Source organism: Camarhynchus parvulus, chromosome 8 (assembly GCF_901933205.1).
Source record: "Camarhynchus parvulus chromosome 8, STF_HiC, whole genome shotgun sequence".
Taxonomy (NCBI): domain Eukaryota; kingdom Metazoa; phylum Chordata; class Aves; order Passeriformes; family Thraupidae; genus Camarhynchus; species Camarhynchus parvulus.
Window position 1 is genome coordinate 9,006,684 of NC_044578.1, and position 25,594 is coordinate 9,032,277.

Here is a 25,594-nt window from a genome sequence, read left to right on the forward strand (position 1 = left end):
AGTTACATCTAGGCAATATTCTATACCTAGGAGCATAAAAGGATCATCTGACATTTCTTTAAAAATATCTTGTATTACAGAGACAAAAAAACAATCTCAGCATTTGGCAATGACATCTCCAAATGCCACTTCCTCTCTCAAAAACAGATGTAAGGCTGCAGTCATATAGGAAGGAAAATGAATACACATTAACTATGACACCATCTTTTAAATTATAAAGCCATGGCTGCCAATTAAAGGAAATGTCTGATGTATTTTGTTCATCTGCTTTTCATTAAAGCTGATCAAACAAGATCACTGAGTGAAAAAATACATTTTTAGGAAATTACTGCTTAATTGAATTCAATGTTGAAAAACAAAAGCTGTTCTCAGCTTTTATTTTTTAAGTAAGTGAAAATATCTTCTCACCAAGTGAGGTAATTCTAAAGTATGGGCAAATAAATAAGCAAGCTTTGTGCTGTGAACAATGTCTGGTCTGCATGTGTTTCAGTATTTGTTTACAAGCACAGGCTGCCCTCTGTGAGAGGGTTTTTGCTCCTGCAAACATTGAAACAGTTGGTTGGAGTGACCCGTCCATTTTCCTTGGAGGTACAAGGGCCAGTATGAATGCTTGGTAGTGGCAAGGGTGCTTTAGAGTCACACAGCATCACAGTACTGGCAATAAGCAAAATGAAAACCAAATGAGGCACAGTGAGTTAAAAAAATTAAATTACTTCATTCTAAGTTTTGGAATACCAATAAGTCTGGACATTTTCACACTAAAAAACAGTGAGAGAACCAGAAAAGGTATTCAAGAGAAGAAGATTAATCACTTATATGACACACTGAATTAATCTCATCTCACCACAAATTATAAACCTACTCTATGATCAGTCTGCTTCAAATAGGCTCACAGAGGCAAAATTCTCTGCAACCTGATAACCCATATTAACAAGGAAGAAAATAAAATTGGGCTCTTTACATGGTCATGTATATCATTCTTGCACCAGCAGAAGTGTCTTCTACAACAGGATGACACCTGTGTTAGAGGACAATCATTCCTTTAGCATGTGTGTCTACAGGAGCTGCCGCACCCCTAGAGAATTGGTGCCACTACAGTTACACTACTCAGCAGGGGTCAGGGTTATCAGTGGCAGGACTATGGTTCAAAGGGACTTAGTACAGAATTTATCATTAGTCTTCACTACACTACATGGCACTGAGGAGGTCTCTGGCTGAGTGTGCCACTACCCACAGTACTCACCTGCTCCTGTAGATTACCGTGTAACTACACTTGGCAGGTCCATACGCAATTACCCTGCAGCCTGCACTGAAGTTCAGAACATACAAATAATTACAAATAATCCTGAAAGGTCAGCTCTGCCATGACAAGATATTCACCATGGGTTTTGTTACTATCCTGGTCTGTTTCACTTCCTACTTTTACAAATTCCTACCCAAGTCCTGAGCTGGGGACACCGATTCAGCAATTCCAGCTGGCAGAGTTTTTGAATATTGCCCATTAATTTAAAGGTGATATCCACCTCCAACATCCTCAGATGAATGAAGACTTCACCTCCTTCAACCCTTTTCTTTCACAAAGTGTGTCTAGACTTTCCCTAGACTTTCATTCACTTGGTCCAGCACTAAAGGCATAGCAACAACTTGAGGCTTTAGCCATAATTCAAAGTGTTTGTGGATTTATTCCACATAAGTGTTAGAGATCTGCAGAAAGACTGCCCAGAGAGTTTGTGGAATCTCTGTCCTTGAAGTTACTCAAAAGCTATATGGACACAACCCTGTGCAGTCTGCTTGAATAGGGTTTTGCACAGAATGACCTCCAGAGATTCTTTCCAACCTTAGCTATTCTTTAATTCTGTGAAAGATGAAATTGTAGTTGCTTCTGGTTTTATGTATGGAGAAATCAACTACACATGGAAATAACCTGGACAGTATCTTTGAACAACCAGTTCTCTGAACCAAAAGTAAAATTATTCAACTATTAATACAGCAGAAACGTTTTCAGCACTATTACAAAATCGTGCTGGGGTGCAACTCCATTTAAGGTTTTGACTTTATCTACTCTGAAGTACTGCCAGAAAAGTTATTAAAAGTGGTTATAACCACATCCTTATGATATTGCAGCAAAATTCTGAGAAGAAACTTCACTGAAGGAAATCTACACCCTATGCATTTAGTTTGAGACACTTGCTGATCATGTTTTCATAGAGTTATTGTGCAAATGTAAAAGTAGAGCATGCCAACCACTTTGCAATCCAAAAGCTCAGCAATGTGAGAAAAAATCCTTTGTGATAAGATGAGGTGAGTTAAATGCTGATTAAAAGTTTCAAACACATGTAACAAAGCAACTACAAGCAACTATTCTTTGATCTGAAAGCACATATAGAAATTCAATAAATGTGTCCAACATCTTAAAAAATTCAACAAGCAATCCAAAGCTCACCTGAGACTGCGAGACCGAGGCCTCAAGGCTGGAGAATGGCGCCCTTCCTCATCAGTGATGCTCTCAGTACTGAAATGCTTTGTCAGGAAATGAAGTTCATCTGCCGTGGGCTGAAAGGGCAGCTGGTGCAGCTTCTCCTGAGATGAGCATGATGACTGAGTACAGAAAAAAATACAGAAAAGAAATGCACTAAACGCATGCATAGGGGTCAGCTAATGAATGGAAGAGGAACGGATTCTGCCAGACACTGCGCACTCCAGCGGAAAAGAAAGCTATTTATCAGACCAGGTGCCTCTTTTATTGCTCTCATCAGGCTAAGCCAACCCTTACATTCAATGATGGAGCTGGTGAGATCAGGAAAACTTTGGGAGAGGGCTAGGGAACCATTGCATCTGATTCTGGAACCAGCACATCTGATCATGCAGCTAATTTATTATCAGGAGACAGAAAGGGAGGCACGTGAGTACCAGCACTACTCAGGAAAGGACAAGGAGGTTCCTGGAGTGGTGAGCAACTTTCTTTCCTTTTCCCTCATATTCTTTTAGCTCAGGAGCTTCATGGCATGCAAAATGCTATGGAGCTGTGTAGACCTCAGATTTTTTTGGTTATTGGCTCTCACTGGAAATTGCTATTGTAAATGATCAGGATTTTATTTCTCCTTTTCATTACCCATCAGGCTTCTTCTCCAACCAAAGAAGCAATAATACGTAAAGTATCTGACTTGTAAGACTAAGTTTCTCATCAGTGAGCTAAACATTTTATTCTTCTGTAAGTAAGTTGATGCATTTATATGACACATGTTTTGTGATAATAACAGACATGAAACTGTTTTAATTTGTGAACCTCATAAAACCTGAGATTAAAAGAAATATTTGTGGAAATATTTGTGGAAAATACTAATAACATCAAAGTTAGACATTCCAGGGGAAAAAGCTGAAGGTCAAGTAACAAATGTATTTTTTTGTGTGTGATTCTTCAATGCCCCTTTCCATTTTAGAGAAGAAAATAAATTACGTAAGGACAAATTTAAAATTCTCTTTAAAAACAAAAGGGAAAATGAAAAAAAAAAAGGTGCTGAATAATCAGAGTAGCACTGAACAACACCAGTGGGCCTTATTAAAAACATCACCCTGACCTAAGTTCCACAGCTCCTTATTATCTGATGAAATTAATTATGTACACTGTTCCAGCAGAAAAACTTTTCCTTTTGCTACAACAACCCTCACTTAGACTGAAGAACTAGATCCTAGTACCAGAAGTATTGGTAGGAGGGAGTTATACATGATATAAGACATATGACCAAAGATTTAACTCACCTAGCGTGGGAAAGAAAGCATATCTGTCTTTTGTGATATAGCTAGATCATTTGGATTGACATTTTCTGAGGGGAAAAACCCAATCAACCAGCAAATCTGAGATGAACAAGTAACATAGAATGTTCAAATGGTGTAGTTATTCCAAGTATTGTAAGAAACAGAAAATCAGGTTATATAAGAACATATCAACCTAAAGATCCTATTTTAGACAAAAATTTAATTGGCTCCAGATCCACTCCCACTGCACTGCACAGAGGCATTTTACAGAAAAGGAAGTACTAAAAACACTTAAAAACCTACTTTAACAGATACCCAAGTTCTGGTATTGCAAATACGTGTCTGATTCAAAACAAATTAGTTTAGCACATAGTTACTTGAATTAGGAAAAAAAATCAAAACTTATAATCTAGAAAAATCATTAAAAACTTTATGTTTCCCAACAGCAAAATCACTGGGGAAGTAGTGCTAGTCAACCCATGGACAGCATAGCAAAATTCTCCCTCCACTTCCTCTCCCTAAAAGCAATAAGATCACAAAGTTTAGAATTCCAGAGAATAATTAATGAAGGCCCTGAAGATAAAGACCACGGACATTCTCTGCCAAGGGCTGCTCTAGCAGTATTAAGGCATATGACCTTTCAATGAAAAAGCATGAAAGCAAAGTGAAACACTTCTGAAGTATTGATTTTCAGGTAATCACATCACAGTACTCAATATTTGCAGCAGACTAATACAAATATCCCCCTGGTGTCTTAATTACAGATGCAGAATTAGCCAACTATTCTCCAGTAAAAAAAAAAAATCAATCTATATTACTGTTGCTTGTAAACTAACTCTGCATCTAGAAAATGAAGAGCAGATTAACTGTTTAAAAATAATTGTATACTGGCCCATCTAACTGATTCACCTAACTAGAAAGTTCTTCTTCAGCTTTTTCAGTGTTGGTCTGATGCTACATCTGGTCTTCATGATTTGTAAAGAAAAGGGTAAATGTGGTTTGGTTTTGATTGAAATGTCATCCCTCATTTGGAAGTAAAAAATAAAGCAGAATCTACAGGTTCTCACTGACCTAGGACTAGGTAAATGCCTTGGGTTGTTCAGTAGGTTGGTACAGCAGGTGATCTCTGGTCACAGAGATGAGGGTCAGCTCTTGCTCTCATACAAAAGCTCAACCAGCAGGACACAGAACGGACTGGATCCTTCTTGATATTTCACTTCCCACTGGCACATACACCAGAGCAAAGGTCTACTGGCTTCCTTGATCTTGCTTGAGAGAGAAACAATCTTGAGGACTGATCATATGAAATGGAAGCCCAAACTTCTGTTAAATTCCTATCTGCAGCACTAATTCATTGTGTCCTTTTGACAAGCCCCTTCACTGACTCTTACTTCAGTTTCAAAGTCTATGTAGGAATAACACTGCTTATCAACTTTAGAGGTGTTATTCAGATCAATTCAAATTAATTCTAATCTGTGAAATACTGAGATAATAGGATTGGCTTAGAAATGTAATACCAGGTTTAATAGCTCCAACAATTGCATCACTGCTTACTAAACAGCCCATTTCAAAGTCTTTCTACTACTGAACCAGCAAAAGGTCTAGAGATGAGGAACTTAGTCACTTAGGGAAAAAAAATAAAAGCCATGGAATTACATGTTTCAACCAATTTCTTGAATGAAGCTGAATTCAGGCCTAACTACAACTATCACTTTATGCTTCTCGTTACATTTCCCTGTTACTTACAGTGAAAAATTACTATTTGAACTGATGCTTTCTATGTGACATGTCTATCTCAGATTTATTGAATTGTTTTTTTCACTGCAAAACATTAATCAAAATGGTCTATCTATTTCTGGGAACATGACAAGAGACAAATATGATGACTGAGTACAGAAAAAAATACAGAACTTTAGAAATTCTCAGCTTTCTCATGCCAGAAAGCCAAGAGCTTTCTAAAAGTGGCCTTGATGTCCCAATTTCAAAGTAAGAACGGATGCTTCCAACAGATTTTTGGTGTTGTTACATTTTGTCTCGCCATGGGCATCCACTTTAAGTCTGGTCAAACTACAAACTCTTTAAAAACTACAGTTTGGCCTCCAAAAGTGTCATCTTCACAAGCAAATTGGAAGCTGTCACAGTGACTACCAATGACCAAGCTATTTTTGGATGTCATCCATATGGAAAGTAACTGTACTTGCTCCATGTTCCCATAGCTTGAAGAGGACTTAGACAAGGATTATGCCCATAAAGATTTAACCTAAGACTATAAAGGCCAAAGCAGAGCCCCTTCTTAACAGCTGCTCTCAAATGCTTCAATATATAATAATGTGTGGCAGTGAAACCAGGGACATCTTTTCATGTACATTTTTCTGTGCTCCTGCCTACATATCTGTATTCACATTGAAATCAAGTCACCTGCCTTCCAAGGAGACAAAAAGCACTCCAAACTCAACAAGAAAACAACTGTCTTGAAGTTCAAAAGGCAACAAATAGTAGAAATGGTGTGAACCAGAGTTTGCGAGAATGCGTCTGAACAAATGAAGTTACAGAGATAAGATTAACATTGCAGAATCAAATTTTAATCATATCTATTCATACTAAAAGGAAACTTTTGACCTCAATTTCTTCTTTTTCTATATAGATTGAATTTAACACTCACCCCCAAAAAACCTTATAAATTTGTGTTTGAGAGGCATTAGAAAGTTTATGGATGAACTTAGAACAGTTCACAAGGAAAACAATGATATAGTGTAAGATTTGCATAACGTGAAGTAATGAGCCCTAATTAATGAAGGCGTTACAATTATAAGGAGCATACTCTAAATAATTAATAAAAACCAAATGATCAGTATTATGGAAAGAGGCAGTGATTTGTTACCACACAGTTGAAGACACCATAAAGACACATACAAAAGCATGTTACATTAAGTCTGTACTTTATAGTTCCAATGTTCCTATGTTTGTTCTTTGCAAGGTTCTAATATGGATAACCACCACACTGAGCTGATTTAAATAAAGAGTAAGATTCATTTTAGGAAGCATGTCAGAGTTACAAGGGTTAATGTGGTGCTGCCAGCTTGGTGGTATTGCTGCCAGAACTCAAACAAACTGCAGCCAGCCTTCCTAATGATGGGTGTCAGAACTGGAAAGCTTCATTAGGAGGTACAAATTACTGGGGTTGAATAACAGATGTGGGTTATCAATTTTTCTTTCTGCTAGCCTAGTAGAAGAGGTTTTCATACTAAGTACTTGAAAGCAGACAAGAATTTCATTCCCCAGTTACAAAAAGCTGAGAGATAGAAGGTATTTGTGCACTATCTCTGAGTCCTGCCACTTTGGAGACTTTGTGCCTCTCAAATGATCACTTGAGCCAAGTGCTGCACTGGGATTTCACCAATGCTGAAGGCAAAGTGCAAGATGATAGGAGCTGGGAAATGGAGGAAAAAAGCAGCAGAACCAATAATTAAAATAATTTTTAAAATAATTAGTATATTAAATAATGTTAGCAAAACAATGAAGAAAGATCCAGTATTTTAGTAGAGACTCAGAAGCTGATTTGTTAGGGTGTGTTTGTACAAACTGAATTGCTTGGAAAAGTCTGTGTCACTTACTGAAACTGTTGAACTGGGAGTGTTTGTTCCATATCCAGACGAAGGAAGGGAGGCCAAGGACCAGCGGCGTCCGTCCGTTCTGGGGAAAACACGTGAGGGAAATCACAGTCAGGAACACAGTGCGGCTAATTCTGGAGAGAAATAAGCAAGCTTCTCCTCTGTATCTCCTAACCTCACACTTTTATTAATGCCTTGAGTTATTCAGATAAATCAGGTATCCTATTTACAATCACACTTGTGGAAAAGCAATTAGAGTAAGTTTTGAAAGCAAAACTAGGTGACCTCGGAAAAGCTAAAGCAAACGGGCACCAGAATCCTGCATTAAGTAGATGCTTTGTACTTGTATAAAACTTGGAGCTCCTAAAATAGACAAATACAAACAGCTCCTTGCAAACTTCTTTGAAAAAGACACTCACGCTTATCATACTTATGCAGCTCATTGTCTTCCAAATCAAGATTCAGATTGAGGACAAAAAAAATTACATTAGATCAAGAATCAACTGAAAGCAGATTAATTTGTTTACCTACTCAGAGGGCATTCTGCCCAGCATATTGCCTGGCATGGGTGGAAAATTAAACCCAGCAGATAGAAACAGAGCCAAGGGGCCCACTCCAAATACATAAGTAAATCACAGAAATCTCACCTAGGGTCCTTTCTCCTCCATTCATTGTAACATCAGCAGTTATTTCCCTATTGTAGCCAAATAAACATGTTCCTCAGGGAAAACATCCAAAACATTGTGGAGAAACTGCAGAAAGATCTTGTTTTGCCAGTGTAAAAACTGAGGAACCAAGGAACTACACAAGAGCTTCGAGAAGAATCAGGGCTGCCCTCCCTGAAATCCTCTTCTTCCCCCAAACCCAGTCTCAGTGAGGATGGAAACTGAACTACATTCAGCTCAGTCTCACAGCACTTTTTCTAGCTCTGATCTATTTTCCCACATTTTGTGTCCTTAAAATGGACAACCGTGTCCTGTTGCACAGTGGATGGATGGATGTTAAAAGTCTCCTCCTCACATCAGTTTCTGTTTGCTTGGGTTTTTTCATGCAGCAGATTATCAATAACTGGTCATAGCACGAAGCTGAATTAGAACAGCTCTAACTCACTTTGGAGAGACATGGGAGGTTTTGGTACACACAGATACAGTGCATTTATGCAAGTGCATTATAAAATAGGTTATTTGGTACAGGTCTGAAATAGTGATTATAAAAACTTCAACTGTTATCTTCACAGTAATATTTCTCATCCCACTATCCATACCCATGAAGCCTCCAGATAAAGGTGCCTTTATCTGTGCCCACCAAGACAAAAACCCCTATTCACAGTTTTTCCAGCTCTAGTTCCTTTTATTTTCAGGCACTGATACACACCTCTCTTTGTCATCTATCTTAGAATGAGAGGGAAATAAACTCACTGTTCCACATCACTGAAAGAATATTATGTCAATAGAGTTTTTAAAAGACTCATGCTTCATGCATTAAAAAAATAATAAGTCTGTAATGCAGATTTTTATTGCATGCCTATGTTACAGCTAAACCCCATTTAGCCACAGGTGATGTTTTCTCTGGCAAGACAATTAAATGTAAAAGAACAATCTCAAAATAATTTCAAGTGAAATGGAATTCCTTTCTTAACCCTGAAAAACAACAACTATTCACATTACAAAGTTGTAGCATGCTGTGGGAAGGGATTGAACACCTAACTTCAATAATCTTCACTGAGTTTCTTGTAACATACAGGGGCTCTGGGGAAATATTTATGTCAATGATTCAACCTCACTTTGGAGCCTCAGTCCCAGAGCAAAACACTGTTTCTTGCTGCACAAGTTACTAATTTCTTGCAAAAGAAAAGCTTGATTCTTTTTTTAACTGAAATACCTAAATGGTGTATTGAAATAACTTTAGAATTTTAATTTTTACCAAGTTAAAAGAAAATATCTTTCTCATTTAGAAAATTCCAGCACACTCCTTCATGCTTAGGCTGTTTTCTGCTGATGCAACCCAGGCAAGCAATGTGCTAAGAGTCAGGACAAACATATCCGCTCTACTCTAGCAGAAAGAAGTGGGACAAGAGTTAAAACCTTCCAAATCAAGGAAGGGGAAAAGACCTTTAAAGCAAATTCCTCCTACATTTATGCAAAGCATTTCAAAGTACTTTAATGTTTTGTTAATAAACATACTTTTAGCAAGACAACGTGCAATATTACTTGAGGATAAGACACTTTGAATGACACCTTTAGGTTTTTTTATTTATTGTAGATGCTTTGCTAGCCCAACAAAGACATGCAAACAACAAATTTTGCCTCTAAAATGATATTTTAATTAGTTAATTATGGAGGTGTTTTTATGGCAGCTAAATGCTATGTCATGAAGAAGCAGATCAATTTCAAACAAGGAGTTAGAAAAACAACACATCTTCTCCAGAGCGCTACCTGTTTATCATTTTAAGCCAAAATGTCAAGATTTTCTGTTTCTACTACAAAGACTAGAAGCTGAATGCCTAAATGGGGTTGTTACAGCATGAACTTGTTAGGGACGCGTGCTCAGCTGCACAGAAGCACAGTTCACACATACACACACAAACAGCAGCAATGGGATACACGTTACCTGTCTGCTCTGTGTCCATGGCTGTGTGGAAAAAATTGTACAATAATTATGAGACAGGGAGCAGTAAATGATGCATGTGATTTCTGAAAAAAAACCCTTCATCTTCTGTTACTGGTATTCCTCCAATATTAGTTATAGTGAGTATGAGCAGAATTAACCATACATTCCTCCCTGTGTTGTGGCTATGACACAATCATTGAAAGGGTATCTAACAAGGGATTTATGGTTAATCACAAGTCAGACTAAGGGCGACCTTGCAGGAAATTGTAGTGGCTTTACAATAACACAAGCTTTCCAAACAAGTTTCCTATTCCATCTCAAGAAAGAACTCATCACAAGACTATAAAGAAAGAATGGAAATCAGAAATTATGTCCAAACAGGATAATAAATGAAGAAATTACACCACTAAAAAAGGCAGAAAATCAGCAACAAGTAATTCCTGTGATGGCAAAGGCAGGAAATCAGGCAAGGGCCTGATCTCTTAAACCCGAGGCAATGCCAGTGAAAAGGGTACTGTGAAATATCCATTTCTCTGGCACCACACTTGTAATTCCTTAATTTCATCATATAGAAGTTATTCTGATACCAGTATAGGGCAATCCAGTATGTATCTGTTGTTACTGCTGGCACAGCTATTCAGGCTGTAATGCAAGCAGAAAATAGAAACAGGTTTCTAAAACAAGCAGTGCTTAAGTGTTCTTTTCCCTGACAGGAAAAGTATAGAGAGGAACATGAATACTATGAAGTGAACCACTGTACTCAACAGGACAGACTTAACCTTTATTCACCTATTTATTTAAAAATTAAATTTAAAAAGTGGAAAAGTATGAAAGGGCACTCTTCAGAGTTTTAGAAAGCCATATTGAAGGATCAAGTTGAAACATGATGTTGAAAAATTACAATAAGTTTTGAAAACAACTGCTGTTTCTGCTGCAATTTTTCTACTGTTTTCCAGGATACAGAACTCCTGTGAGATACTTCAGATACTGTGAAAACTGGTAAAAGTTCAGTTGATTTCAACAGAGCTTATTGAATACATCCAGATCAGACTTTAATAACAAATGTGGATGAGTCCATTTGAATTAAGCTGCAGGTAAAGCACTCATTTTCCTTCTGAGGCAACAGGAAAACACATATCCAGTCTCTTACATCTCATGTACTATTAAAAAGCATTTTCTTACATAAGACTAGAAGACCAAAGTCTGCTTCAAACAGAATTCAAGGACACCAGGTCTTCTAGCAAATCACCTCAATGGAGAAATGCTCCAGGATTTTCCTACCATTCAGATAAAGAGTGCACCTTATTCCATCAAATCCTAACCCTTTATTCTTCTCTGAAGTTTTGAGATTTATCATTTTTTCTAACTAGTCCTAAAGCTAAATCTCTCTTTCTCAGAAAACTTACTTCCTCTCAGGATGATCACTCATTTCCTATTCTCAGATAATTTTAATAGAGACTGGGTTTTTTTTTTCAGCTAAGGCAGAGTTTAATAAATCCAAAATACCTTCCTCACACTTTAATCTAATAACCCACCTCCTATGTAAAGCACTGCTTGGGAGCTCTCTAATTTCCCTGTTTTATCTTTCTCACAAAATTTAACTTTCTGTGTCATTTTCTGCCTACCTGCTGGGACTCAACATTCAAATCGCCATTTTTCTGCTTTTCCCAGCTGTCTCTATTCTCTCATTCCTGTTCCTTACACTAAATCCACCACTGTGGGATCAGATTTCCTCCCAGCAGTTTGACACACCGCATGACCAGCACCTGTCCAGCACTGCTGCAGGGCAGATGACAGCTCCACGCTGGGGTCTCTCAGTGCTGCTCCTGTAAAGGTTCTCTTAGACTTGTAATTTTCCTCATTGAGCAGTAATGTTCTCTTGACATCAATGCCCAAGACAGCAGAGAAAACTCAGGAGTCACTACCAGTGAGAAGGCAGGGAATGAAGACACAGGGTTGTGCACACCTAATTTAAGATATTTCTATACCTTCGTGCAGACACAGCAAAGAAGATCAGTACATTTTCAATACACCTCAGTGAGAGCAACATCTAGGACTACAACTAAGTTACAATTACCCTAATCATGACTGGCTTTAATGTCACTGACTAAATAATGTGTCATATCACATGCCCTACATGTCATTCTTCTGGGAGAACATTGCTTCTTCCTCAGGCAGCATTAACTGCTTCATTTACTTTATCTTTTTCTAGGTCTGAAAAGCCCCTAATACATTCTGGTGCTGCCAAGATGTAAGCCATAAGGAGTAAAATAAAACAAAATTGGAGACATCAAAGAAAGTAAAACACAATCAAAATGTTCTAACCCATAGGCCATTAGTAAATAAACTGCATAGACTATTTGCTTGCCAGTCCAAAGAGAACAGATCTTGCCTTACCTTCGGGCAGGAACAAAGGAAAAATGAGCAGGTGCATTTGGAGAGAAGTTCCTGGGACTGTCCAAGGGGCTGCTACCTGTTTAAGAAAGCAAAAATTAACAATTCAAAACCATTTTTGTTCACATTTGCAACAAATGGAGTAAGTTTTCAGTGTTCTGAAAGACTTAGAACTGCACGTTGTAGTCACAAATAATTGGAAATATGGAGCTTTGAGTCTTTGAGTTTTGAGCATTAGTTTGCTAAAGAAATGTTCTGACACAGATGTACCAGTACTTTTCCTCCTTTTAAAATAATTTAAAGGGTATATTTCATTTCCCACTTTCAGGTAAGTAATGTACCGCCCATAGACAAGAGAGTCTTTTATTATTTTGCAGTAATTTCTATCTTCAAGCTTTTCCTAACACTTGTCAATGAAAAACCTGAGTTAGAAGCGACACATGACAGTTTCAGGAAAAATAAACAGTAACAAAACATTTCTTCCCAATATATGCTAAGGTTGAATGCAAAATTCACTGAGAAAAGAGATATACCATGAAAACTGCACATAATAAAAGGACTATCTATATGTAAGATGATTGGGCTAAAACCTATCAGCAGTCACACTAACCACCACTTTTCTGAAATAGTACTTTACCATGAAAATGAAAGTACCAGCGAAACTATACAGACAAGAAGAAAAAACAGTTAATTTTTGGTGTGGTTTTTTTTTCTGGGCTTTGTCACATGGTGTGTAATCATGGTGAGTGGTTTATTGCAATGTGTTTTATTTCAAAGTAAAAAACAACCATCACGCAGAAAGCCCTTCTGAAAGCCAGGATCATTTACAAACTAACTACAGAAATATTTCAAAGATATGGATGAATTTAGAAGCTTCACATCAGTGAGTGTGCATTCCATTGGGCATGAAGTGGTTTGCTCTGTCCCATCATTAATACAGGCACAGAAGAGAAACTACCCATAGTAAAAGTGTCAACAGTAATTTCTTTGTGCAAACACAACAATATAGCACTAAAATAAGACCAGGAAAACAAAATAGATTCTGGAAAAGGAATACACTGCAAGGTACATCAGAAATGATTTTAAATTTATATCTCATATAAAATGGTTTTATTTTAAAAGCCATGTTGAAAAATCAAAACTCAAGTATGAGCCATCTGCAAAGGACTTGTCTCTGTTTCAGAAGCTCAAGTTGCCCAGCTTGCCCCTCAGGCAAGCAGTGATCCTGAGGTTACAGTCCCATCCAGCAATCTACTGAAGCTTATAATTAAGCTTATAATTAAGTCACATTAATTTCAATCCAAGTTATCCACACACCTTAGGTGTTCCACTGAGCAGGAGCAGAATATAAGCACGGTGCTCAGCTGAAGGCAACGTTCCCTCCCACTTCAGCCTCACAAAAGGGGCACAAAAGTCTGCAGCAGCATCTCTGCACAACTTCTGTGGGCAAGGTGTGCACACCTGGCACGTGTGTCAGGACAGGGAGGGAGGAGGAGGCGAGGGGGAACAGTCTGGCACCTCCTGGGGTATGAGGATGGCCACAGTGCAGCACAGGCCAGCAAACTCCATCTGGTCTGCAAGTCTGCAAGGGGAAGAATAGCAGCTGGTTGAGATTAAACCAGCCCTAGGCTGATAGAACATGTGTCATGGGGTGACGAGAGAACTGGAGACGTAAGTGAATTCCAGACCACTCCACAATCTGCTTCATCAAGAGCAAACTAAATTAAAAACAAAGAGTTTGAGCAACAGGTTTGTTTACCTTTGCCTTGGTTTTCTTTCATATTGTTAGTTAAGACTAACAACGAGTTCATAGTTGAATACAACACAATTCAAGTCTCCACCCAAAACTGGACACTGTTTAACCCATTCCCAGTATATCCCAAGTGCAGAGGGGAGAAAGTGATCAGAAACCCATAGCTAAACAACTTCTGGTGTTTCATTTATTAAGCTTGTACTCATTTTAATTCTTATGGTCACAGTGCAAAACCAGAACCATTTTGCTGCTCTTGAACCACAAGAAGATGGAGAGGTCTGACAGTCCCAGTCTAGGAGGCACTGCAAGCTTCCAAGGAGATTGAGGAAGTCCAAGTGAAGAACTGAGTCATGTATGACAATTCACATCCTGGCAGCAGCACACACCTTAGGGTCAGGGTCACCAATCACTTGGTAGCAGAAAGCTGAAGGAGCATTTTAGGATGCTGAAGGAGTGAGGCCTTTCCATGGCGATGCAGATGATCTGACAAAGCAAGGAAGGCTGCCAGCTTTGCTGGAAACCTTGGTGTTTGCCTTCTCATTTTTCAAACTTTACTGGCAATGAATACTACTGTGTCAAGATGATAGTTTTGATCAAAAATCCCATTGCCCAATGTTGTTAAAAACAAGCAATGAACTGTCATTGCCTTTTTATATCTTCATCAATCTTTGAACTTGCTGGCTATGATAAAAATGGAATTTCAGAATAACTGAGCAAATTGGGTAATGACAGTTTTTAAATTTTGAAATTAAGTATGTGGGTGTTCAAACTCTTCTGAGCCTGCACTGTGTGGTACAGAGATACTACTAATTTTTCAGCAACTACTTTTTCAGATGTATATGGCATATTTCCTTTCAGACACTGGAATTTTAATTAGATCCCCTGTGATTTGCTTCTAGTTTTAAAATGAAAAGCAATTAGTTTTTCTACTCAATTCAAGTCTGGGTGAAGCTTTTAAAACAACAACAGGGAGAAGGGGAATTTCTACTTTCCCTAAAATTTCCCAGCACTGCTGCATCTGCTGTAGATGGAGGTATTTTAATAAGAGAAGCCTGAGTGCAATGGCCTCGTTCACCAAGGCTGATCGAAACCCCATTTATTCTGCAGCAAAGGTAGATTCCCCTGTTGCTCCAGGGTTATAGTTGGCTAGTACTGAACCTGAAATACCTGTCTCAAGGGAGGCTGTTACACAGAATGATTGCCCATTAGGCAAATCAACACAGCAACACCAATGCCAATAATTCAGGCAGGAACCTTCACATCTTCTGGACACAGGAAGAAGGATGGAGCCAAAGCATTTGTAAATCCACTACCTTCAAAATGTGAAACCAGACCTTACAGGCAATGACAGTCTCAGCTATCCCTTACAAACATGAATGACATTCATCAGATAGGTCATGAACCCCAAAATTCACATCAGAACCATGCTGTAAAACCTGCTTCTGAGAGCCATAAAAATTAATAAATAAACACAAAAGCTAAGTTTATGTGGTCTTCTGTGCAGGATATTCAAATTATTTGCTGAATATTAAAGCAAGCAGCTAAAGATAACGTGCATGCTACAGAATCAGATGTCTTCCAGCACACACAAATTCCAAAATTATGACCATATTTAAAGCACCCTGCGTACCACAAGTCTCATAAACAATGAATGCCATGGTGCTCTCAGACCAGGCAAGGATCACTGGCATGATGTGCTGATGAACCTCAGCTTTGATAACCAGGGCAGGATCTAGGGTGGGATGTTACATACTCTGCACACTCTAAAAATAATAAATAAAAAGGCACTTCAGCAATGGCCATTTTTCTGCAGAAGGTGAAACTGAACTTGCAGTGTAATAGCAGAATCATTTAATTCACAGTGCTGCCTGTGAGCAGCTCCCTCCATGTACCATTACAGATGGGAGCAGGGCAAAGGTCCCAGCAGTGACAGGTGCCCCCACTGGAAGTCAGAGAGCAACCTGGATAACTTACAGCTGTGGAAAGTAAATTTTAAAGTAGCCTGAGTTTCAATTTCCCAGTTGTAAGTGCCTATCTCTTTACTACTAAATTACAATGTAACTTCTTTGATTTTAAGCTTTTTGATTTAAAACATAATTTGATGGCAATTTAGTTATGAACCTTGTGGTGTAACCTCTTTTTCATTTTCAGATTTTAAAAAATGGATTCAAAGAAATAGAAAAAAAGTTAAGGAATACACATGTGTACCTCTTTACTTCTCCCTCTCATTTCAAAACAAAAATAATTTAGAATAAAGGCAAAACTTTCAAACTTGCATTCCTAAAACTGGCCACTACATGTTTGGGAGACTAAACCAGCAGAGTGAGCTCCCCATGAGCTGTAGCTCTTTATGCCAAAGTACCAGCTCATTCTGGAAAAGGCTGTTTCATACAGTCTGAAAACTGAACTAGCACACTTAAGTGCTCTAGATTCAGAAGTGATTTCATGGGTTCAAAATGTTTGGATGTACTTCTTTCTCAAATGTTCAGAGCTTTTTAAGTAATACTTTTCTTCTACATTTTCTAGGATATGAAGTTCCCTGGCATCTTGTTGGGATGCTGTTTGAGACAGTAAGTCCCTCTGACTGGATCAGTGCTCATGAGGAGCTAGGTTTGCCTGACAGAAAGAACTCTCCTAGATCTCACCCACTGACTTTTACATCATGTACAGAAGAGTAACTCCTGACATTACTGCCATTTATTTATTTTAGTGTATTTAGTGATTTGTGTTTTAGCGTATTTGTTTTAGTATTTTAGGAATTTGTTTTAGTGTGGTGTCTGAACAGAAACATTTTAGAAAGCTTCTCTGGTTTCTCTGCATGCTTGCTGTTCCTTTGATTTTAGAAGAGGCTCAGAATGCGCATTAGGAAGACAAGAGAAAAGTTCAAGACAAAAGAGGCTGGGGAGAGGCACCAGCATTTCTTAGTAACTCATCACTGTGTGTGCCTGAACAAACAGACTGACAGATTCTGTTCAAATACTAAACAAATATCACAGCCTGTTCTCAAATTCACTCCTCATATATGATATTTCTTAAGAAAATATTTGTGACTCTACTCTAAATTTCATCTACTTTTGTCTCTTGAATAAATTATTTTTTTTCCGAGGGAAGACTCCTAAATATAGTACTAGTAGAGAACCCAAATTAAATAAATTTATCTTCCTTTGCACTAGTGGCTACTCTTGCAGGTAACAAAGGATGCCCTTTCAAAATCCCATATGCAACAGCAGGGAAAAAAAAGGAAATATTTGAAAATTACTGCTAAAGTAAGGTGGCACAGCACTGAATAGTTACTCTTGCTTTTAGAAGACACTCACATACTTCTAACAACTTATAAGCTTGTAAAGCCTGAAACAGCATCAAAGCCACCAGAAAAAACGTAAATTTTTAAATAGAGGAGAAAAGCAAATCAAAAGAAAATACAATATACATGTTTCTATTATGAACATTTCTGCATTTGTTTTCTGACCAATGATCATGTCAATATCTTGTTGCAATCTCCCAAGCATTTTTTTTCACAGTTAAATGCTTGTAGAGCTAATTTAGAATTTAGTGAAACCAACTACATTTATATGTATATGAATTCAAAGCAGAAAGCACAATGTAACAAAGTGGAGAATCTCTACCAAGAAAAATGCCTTGTTTAAACTAAATTTTACAAAATTATTGCCACCATAACCACACAACAGCAACAAGGGAGTTTGAAGTGGAAGGAGATGGTCCTATATACATTTTTGGCCCTGCATTTTCTATCAGATTCTGAAGCAGAATATGATTTTAATATACCATCTGTAAGATTCTGTTAGCATTTTAATTTGAAAATCATGGGTTATTTTAGAATAACAATGTACTTAAAGCATCTTCCTCCCTTTCCATGACTGGGCCTTTTATAGCATCGCAAGAAAATGTGGCAGATTTTTACAAAAACTTAAGAGTGAATGAGGCTTTTATGGGCATCCCTGAACAATAACTTCAGCCTTCTTTTTCCTTTCCACAGGTTGGATATCACCTCTCGGGATGCAAAGCTCTGCAAACAGAAGCAGATGGCTCCTTCTAGCTGAGCTCCCATCAGTTTGCTGTTCTTTCTCAGCATTGCCTCAGTTTCAGTCTCCAGAAAGCATTTACAGAACATACTGCCATGTAGGAGGAAGATAGTGTGACTACAATGAAAACAACATTCCTTGTCTCACACGCAGCACTGACGCGTTTGCAGAGGCTGCACTGTGGGTGATGCGCCACAAACGTTCCAGCTGTTTCCTGTTACTGACAGGTGCCCATCAGGGACCTACCTGGGGCCCAGTCATCCACTCTGGCATTTTGAAATAGCAAAACCAAAGTCGTCACACACCATCTACCTCCCTCAGCAACAAAAACAAGGGAACATGCTGTTCAGGCAAGCTGTTGAATCTGCATGTGTGACCCCTTCTGAAGAATTATTCCTTCTTTTTCTGTTGGAAGAACATCTCCACACACTTCACTTCAATGACTAACAAGCCCCTGCCCATGCGCTCTGAAATGAGCATTTCCCAGCTGCTGCCATGGTAAAATTGGGAGCAGTGTCAAAAAGAAACAGAACTCCCAAACACTTCATGCTGCTGTGAGGAGCAGACAGAGACCATAAGATGGCACACTGCACAGCTGCCAGGCTGCCAGAGGCACGTGGAAACAGGCAGGATGTTCCTCCTCATGAGAACTGCAGTTAAATCACTGGCACAAATTAACCATGCTCAGAGACTCAGAACAAGAGATTTATTGATGTGTATTTATCTAATTTTATTTGACTTCGTTTTCCATCTCAGGCTCTTTTGCAGGATGTAAGAGGATTGAATCCCCCAGGAAGAGTGGAGGGTGGATATGGAAGCAAACTAGAAAGTGCAGAACATAAAACATTTATCTTGAAACTATAAAGACCCTCTTAACAAGTTAGAGAAGGTGATAAACCACAGTCATAGTAATTTCCACAGGGCATACTTTGATGCTGAGTATCAGTATGTTCAAACTCACTGCCATGAGTGAGTGCTGATGTTTCGCAGGTGGAGCAGTCCTAGGGAGTTACCTGTGTGTCCATGAAGAGGGGAATGTGGCCGTGGGAGAGTTGGAGATGTGCTGGATGTTACAATCAAACTCTTCCTGTTGCTTGTCCGACAGCTGAAAGAAAGAAAGAAAGAAAGACAAACCAACCATTAGGCACGGTCAGATGGACAGCAGCACCTCGAGGCAGGTCCTGCAGAATCTCCTTCTGCTAAGGAGGAATCTCTCAGTATTCAGGGTGAGATTTTCTCATACGCTTGACCTCGGTAGTGATTCTGCAAAGAAGGAAATGTACAGGGAAGAAAGGTACCTTGTCAGCAGCAAGTGTTTCAACACTCTGGACGCATTTGTTGCACAGGCCACTGGAGATAGCTGATAATTTATTCCTGATTCACAAAATATGAGCTACTCATGCTTTACAACTCCCACAAAAAGCAAAAAACAATGTCATATAGCCCAGAGTGCTCTGGATACTCTTACCAACACCCAACGTAGCAAATAAATCCGTTACAATTATTGGCTTGGTTATAAGAAACTAGAGCATATTCCCTAGGGCAGAGTTAAAATTACAGAGCAAAGTGTTAGCACAACCCAACAGATGAGTGGGATTACTAATCAGACTTAAAGCCTGGGATCCAAAAATCTTTGTGAACACATGGCAATACCGATGGAAAACTCTGCAAAGCAAGTTTCAGACACGCCTCCACCACATCAACTCCGCTCATTGCCATGACTTTGTTCCAGCAAGGAAAGTGACACTTCTTACGGGACAGTTCCGATTTATTTTTTCCCTGTTGGGAAAGCTGAGCCAAGTGAAGAGAAGGATGTGTTCCTCCATTTGCTTCCCAGCTCGTGACTACTGGTAGCAAACATTTAGCTCTAAAGAGCTAAAGAGGACAAGACAAGAGGAATCCTAAGACAAGAGGAATCGTAATGGTTGAGGGAAACATTTTTAAATCATGGGATCTGTGAAGAAGAGCAGTTGGATAGTTAAATCCCTTTGTGATTGCCACTTCTCCTGCTGTTTAAACAGAAGAAATGAAGTTGCCCGCAAAATCTTAGAACTGACCCAGCACTACAGCTACATACATCTATTCTCTGTACCTCCAGCTTGCTTCCCCCATGGCACAAATATTCCTGCTTACTTCAGCAGTTCCCAAAACACGTCCCTAGAATCCCACTGGTGTTGATAGGGGTGGGAGAACAGCCATGAGCAGGGAAAGCTGAGCAAAGGCTGAGGAAGGAGCTCTCTGGCCCCACTCCAGGGGTGCCCTGTGAAGCTCCACACTTGGGTTCCCCAGGCACAGGAAAAGCCTCTTTGCTTGCAGACCCCAAATGCTGACATCTGCCAGGTCCTTCGTACACTGATCTGCTGGAGCTGCCCAACAATAAACACACTCAGGCTGCCAAGTGCTACAATTTAATGCAAAAGTATTTTGCTGCCACAGGATACTGTGCATCTGACTATTATTATTTGTAAGCTTATTTTATTGCTGTTCTATAGGAAACTAGAGAACTTGATGCAGAAAAAAATACAACTGAACTGCCAACTATAATAAACAGTAATAAAGTTGAAGCACCATTAACTGCTATTCAGGCTCTTTAGTGTACTTAAAGCATTCCTCAGAATTATCCAACTGATTCCATACAATCTCCATTTACATTCATGTATTATTCAACAAAAGTCCATCCAAAAACTGATTGCCATTGTGCACATCTCATGGAAAAACTAACAGCCCGATTTTAAGAAGCTTAAAATCCCAGTTCACAGATATTTTTAACATGTTTTCGGTTACACTATTCCAGTAACTGCTGAAAAAAACCCCAGAATATTCAATTCCAACATTAATACCAGATAATCATTGTTTACATTAGCACAAAATCTTTCTTGAAACATGAAATTCCTGAGTATTCTAGTGTAATATATATTACTATGTTAGAAATAAAAAACAATCCTGGGTATTTTAGTATCAAATATAATGTAAGAATTTAAGATCTTGCTCAACAAAAACCACCAGTACAGTGAGAAAACAGAGCTCCATTCTCTACAATTTTATCTCTTTGCTAAAGAGAGTTCCTAAAGCACACTTTACCACAGCAATGTCTGGAGCTGACTATGGAAACTTGGTATATTTAAACCACAGCATAACAGGGGAAGTGAACTGTCCCAAACTCAGAGCTTTTTAACTGCTTGCCTGCATTTTCCCAATTGAAGAGAGTTTTATAAATCCATTTTCTTTGCTGTCTTTGCCAATATAAGGAGCCAAAAGAGAAAGGGTTAAGGGGATGGAGAGCAAGCACAGCTGAGACCCCTTAAAATAGGTCAGGTTTACACAAATGTACCCAGAGGAGGGAATGGCTTGGAGTGAAAGCCTAGCCCAAGTTTGGAATAAAACATTATTCTCTTTGCACCCTCAGCATTGGATAACTTTTAATTTTCCTGGATCTCTCATCTGAAAAAGAGAAACACCACTTGGGTCTGTTTAGCCATTGCTATGACTTATGTGTGTTGGCAATAAGGCAAAGCTTAAACACAGAGACTAAAAACACAACACCCAACTTCTCAAACTCATGTTCTATGTTGAGAAAAATACACAAGTACAATCACACTCTCTACTGGTGGAAGAGAGCCCTCTGCATATAGAGAAAAAGCTTTTAGCAGATGTAGGAATCCTAGAGGAAATGCAGAACAAGAGCGATGAAGTTCTGGTAGGCACGAAAACAACAAAAAAGGGTGAAGGGAGGAGGTAACGAGCAGACTTCAGTGGGATGACCTCTCCCCCCACAAGTCACTATGACAGCATGTGAGCACCTCCTAAAGAACAGCTAAATATGAAGGAAGCAAAGCTGGCTTTAAGCAGGGCTTAGTGCCAAAGAAATTCAAACTAGTCAATTTAAGTGTTGGCAGTTCCACTGAAAAAAAAAATTATTTCCTGGAAGGTTCATTTTAGCCAGACAGACAGTGCTCGGCTCAAAAGTGAGCTACCAGGCCAAAGATACTGAGGAGATCATATTGTTAATCCTTTAAATTGCATTAATTATTACTTATTACCATTTGTGGATTCTTGAAACAGTACTGTATGTTTTCTTGCTCAAAAATTAATTCAATCTACATAAGAAAACAGGAGTAATAGGAGAAAGTAAAAGGGGAGAAGGTTGGCTATAGCTTACTTTTTAACTAGAAAAAAATCAGTTTTTAACCAGTCCAGAGAGACTTCAAGCATTATTATTTGTTTATAAGCCAAAGTTTTGCTGTTTTCATTAAACACAAGGTGAGTCCTGCCCTGAACCTCCTTTTCTTTCACAATTTGCTATGGGTCTTGTTAACCTTTTTTTTTCTCAGATCTCACTTCATCATTTCAGAGAGAAAATCCTCTTCAGGTCTTCCAGCTTAGGCAAAACGCAATTTTAAAAGCACAGAGTTTCTGTAGGGCTCAAAGCTGTAGGGCTGAGCTCCAGCCCATGCAGAGGCACTGCCCTCCCTTCCCTGGTCAAACACGCACACAGCCAAACCTGAGTCTAGAAATCTGTGAGATCACCTTCTAAAAACACATAGTAAAATGGATATCTTACATGGAAACAGCTGAAACAATGCCTTTGGATCACTATAGATATAGAGCTTTTACTCTGTTTCTGGAATTAACTTCTCTGCCTGCAGTAAAAATATCGTTTGTTACGTGTACTGAAGTGTCCCCAGCGCGCTCCTGAAACTGAACCCCGCAGGACATCGGACGGCTCCGGTAACTGGACACTGCCTTTGGACCCACTGCAATGTGTCCCCGGGGCAGCACCCTCACCCAGAGTTATTCCTGAGCACACTTGGCGTTGTACCTGCGACCTGCTTGCAGCCCTCAGCTCTTCATCTGCACCCCAACCAGCCTCCTCCTCCTCCTCACCCATGGACAAGCCCAAGGCAGGCCTCTGAAATGAGCACCACGAGTGCACCTGGTTTCATGTGCCTACTCAGTCTGAAAAAGAAATCAATGACTCAGTTTCAACATAAATCGATATTTGATTCTCTGTTTTAGCAGTTTACTCAGGGGACATCTTCAACTCACTGAGCAAAACTGATTAATGCCCAGGAGGCATCGTGTAATGAAAGCAAGGGCCACAGAAAAAACAATGTAAATATAAATAACCAACCACCACTATCATGCAATTTCATAGGGATGCTGGTTATTATAAATGAATAATGATAAGGAAGTTTCTCAAAATCCATCTGAATTTACAGGCCTTGAGGAATTTCTCACAGCTGAAACTGCTGGAGTATATAAGTAAATAAGATAACACTGATTGCATGAGCCTTCTCATTGACTTGGACAGAAATCAACTTGAAGAAATACAATACTTGGAAAAAGTATAGCTTAAATCACATTTTGGTTACTAGTCATGAATGCATTTTATTTATATTAGTGATTTGTCACAGAATCACTAAAATTGGAGAAGACCTACAAGATCATCAAGCCCAACCTTCAACCAAAACTTTTAATTTTACAATTTTGTTTAACTACATCAGGTTGTCAGAGTACCAGATTAACTCTTGCACTAACTTCTTTCAAAATAGCATTTCAGAAGCCAAACATCAGACTTGTTCCAGATTTGACACTCCATTTAGTGACCTCAAATCCCTATGAATCGGGATCCAAATTCAGAGCAGTCATATCTACTAAAGTTATTTGTGGTTACATATTTTCCTAAAATGTAGTATCACCAAACCAAACTTCACCAGATTCTCCTCTGATATTACAGAAGTTTGGTTTCAGTTGATTTGCTTTACAAAGAGTTCTTTATGAGAAACAGACATTTTGGAAATGAAAATAAGTATTTAAAATTTTTATTCACAATGACAGAAAATTTACAAAATCCAAAATCTGCATGTCAATGAATGCAGCAGCTGCACAGCAATGTTAACTAGATGTGGAAGTTATCGTCTTAATTATAGTAATTCAAAGATGGAAGCAATTTTGTAAGCTTTAGCACTACCAACAACAGGGATAATTAGTTCTCTAAAATAGATAAGTAAGCATCTGGTTCAACTGATTTCTTTTTTTTTCCACATTCAAGAATAGTTTAAGAATTATTCATCCTAGAATAACTGGGGGGGGGGAAAGTGTTATTATTCATGGTGTAGGTTTGGGGGGTTGCACATTCCTACAATAAACACTTATTTTGTTGTAAAGAAATACAATTACACACAGTTAAGATACGAAGGATGGAAGCACGAGTCCAACAAGCAACTTCTTAAAGGTTGCAGGCAGAGTCTCCACCACAACAGACACAGAACTATCTTCTTCCCAACATCACCTACAAAAATTGCTTTTTATTTCCTGTCATTAAAGTCCCAGGAGGAAGGAAACATCCTGAATTTGGACTCCTTCTTGGTTATTTTGTCCAGACTAAACAACTAAGGAGCCTTTATCCAGTGCATCTCTGGACAATCTGCACCTGCCATTCACTCCTTTATAAAATCAATCCCTAACTCCCACGATCTTGAGACTGGATTACAGTATTCCTGTTTCGCACATCTTTCTGAAGAACTTCAAATAGGATTTAACTTTGGAACCTAAATAAAAAAAACAACGAAAACCAACTGCCTGAGTGCAGGGTCCTCTTCCACAAAACATTTTCTACAATTTAATTACTACAAACACAGTAAAAGATGCCAGTTGTTCAGCAAGGCAGGCTTCACTCAAATTTGCACTGCCCATTGTTTTGAAGCCCATGAGACAGAATAAACTGGACAAAAAAAAGAAGAGCACAGAGGAAAAAGATGCAGTCAACTTGTGAAGTGTGGGTTGTACTTCTGTACAGATATCCAGAGAGTGTACAGGGATAAAATACACAAGGGACATCATTTTCCATATTGCCACCACATCTCTCAGCCTGCTACCAAACACATTAACTGAGGTGAACACAGAGTCAAGCTATGCAAGACTTACAAAGCAAGGAGTAAAATGGGTGCAGATGGTTCTTTTGTTTTAAGGAAAATTAACATCTTTGTACTTAGGAATTAACTTATTGCACGAAAGGCCATTTTCCTTTCATCTAAACCAAGCTATATGTTAGACAAGCCCTCCTACTTCATTTAGAGCTCGAATTGAAGAAGCAGCATCACCGCAAGCTAAGAAATTACAAAAGAAAAGGCTGGAATTGCCAGTGAACACCAAATTTATGTCTAATTTGCCTAATGCTTGAGGCTGGTGCACACCTGCTTACACCACTCTGTATAGTCCAGGCCTTTTGCATTATTAACAACATAGGAACAACTCTGCAAGGCCAAACAAAATGAGATGTCACAACAAATTACAGTGACTGGTACAGCCGTTCTCAACTACACAAATCCACTTCATTCTGAACACACTCCAAGCCTATCTTTGTTTTAGCATAAGAGAACAAAAGTAAGAAAAAAATCTTTGATTATGGAAGAGAGACCCCAGAA

At 38.7% G+C, this 25,594-nt stretch overlaps 1 protein-coding gene across 5 annotated transcripts in view; it reads right to left on the reverse strand.

Moving 5' to 3' along the window:
• The window catches only part of MAST2 (microtubule associated serine/threonine kinase 2), a 185,627-nt gene that overhangs the window by 45,961 nt on the left and 114,072 nt on the right, over positions 1-25,594 (reverse strand). For 4 of the 5 annotated variants that reach the window (XM_030953115.1, XM_030953120.1, XM_030953118.1 and 1 more), the window contains 5 exons: positions 19,181-19,272; positions 12,375-12,450; positions 9,978-9,998; positions 7,371-7,449; positions 2,444-2,598 (listed from right to left, as the gene is read on the reverse strand). In XM_030953115.1, the coding sequence (XP_030808975.1) occupies positions 2,444-2,598; positions 7,371-7,449; positions 9,978-9,998; positions 12,375-12,450; positions 19,181-19,272 (423 nt within the window). The remainder of the gene's footprint in view (positions 1-2,443; positions 2,599-7,370; positions 7,450-9,977; positions 9,999-12,374; positions 12,451-19,180; positions 19,273-25,594) is intronic. The other variant, XM_030953116.1, reaches the window with a different exon arrangement.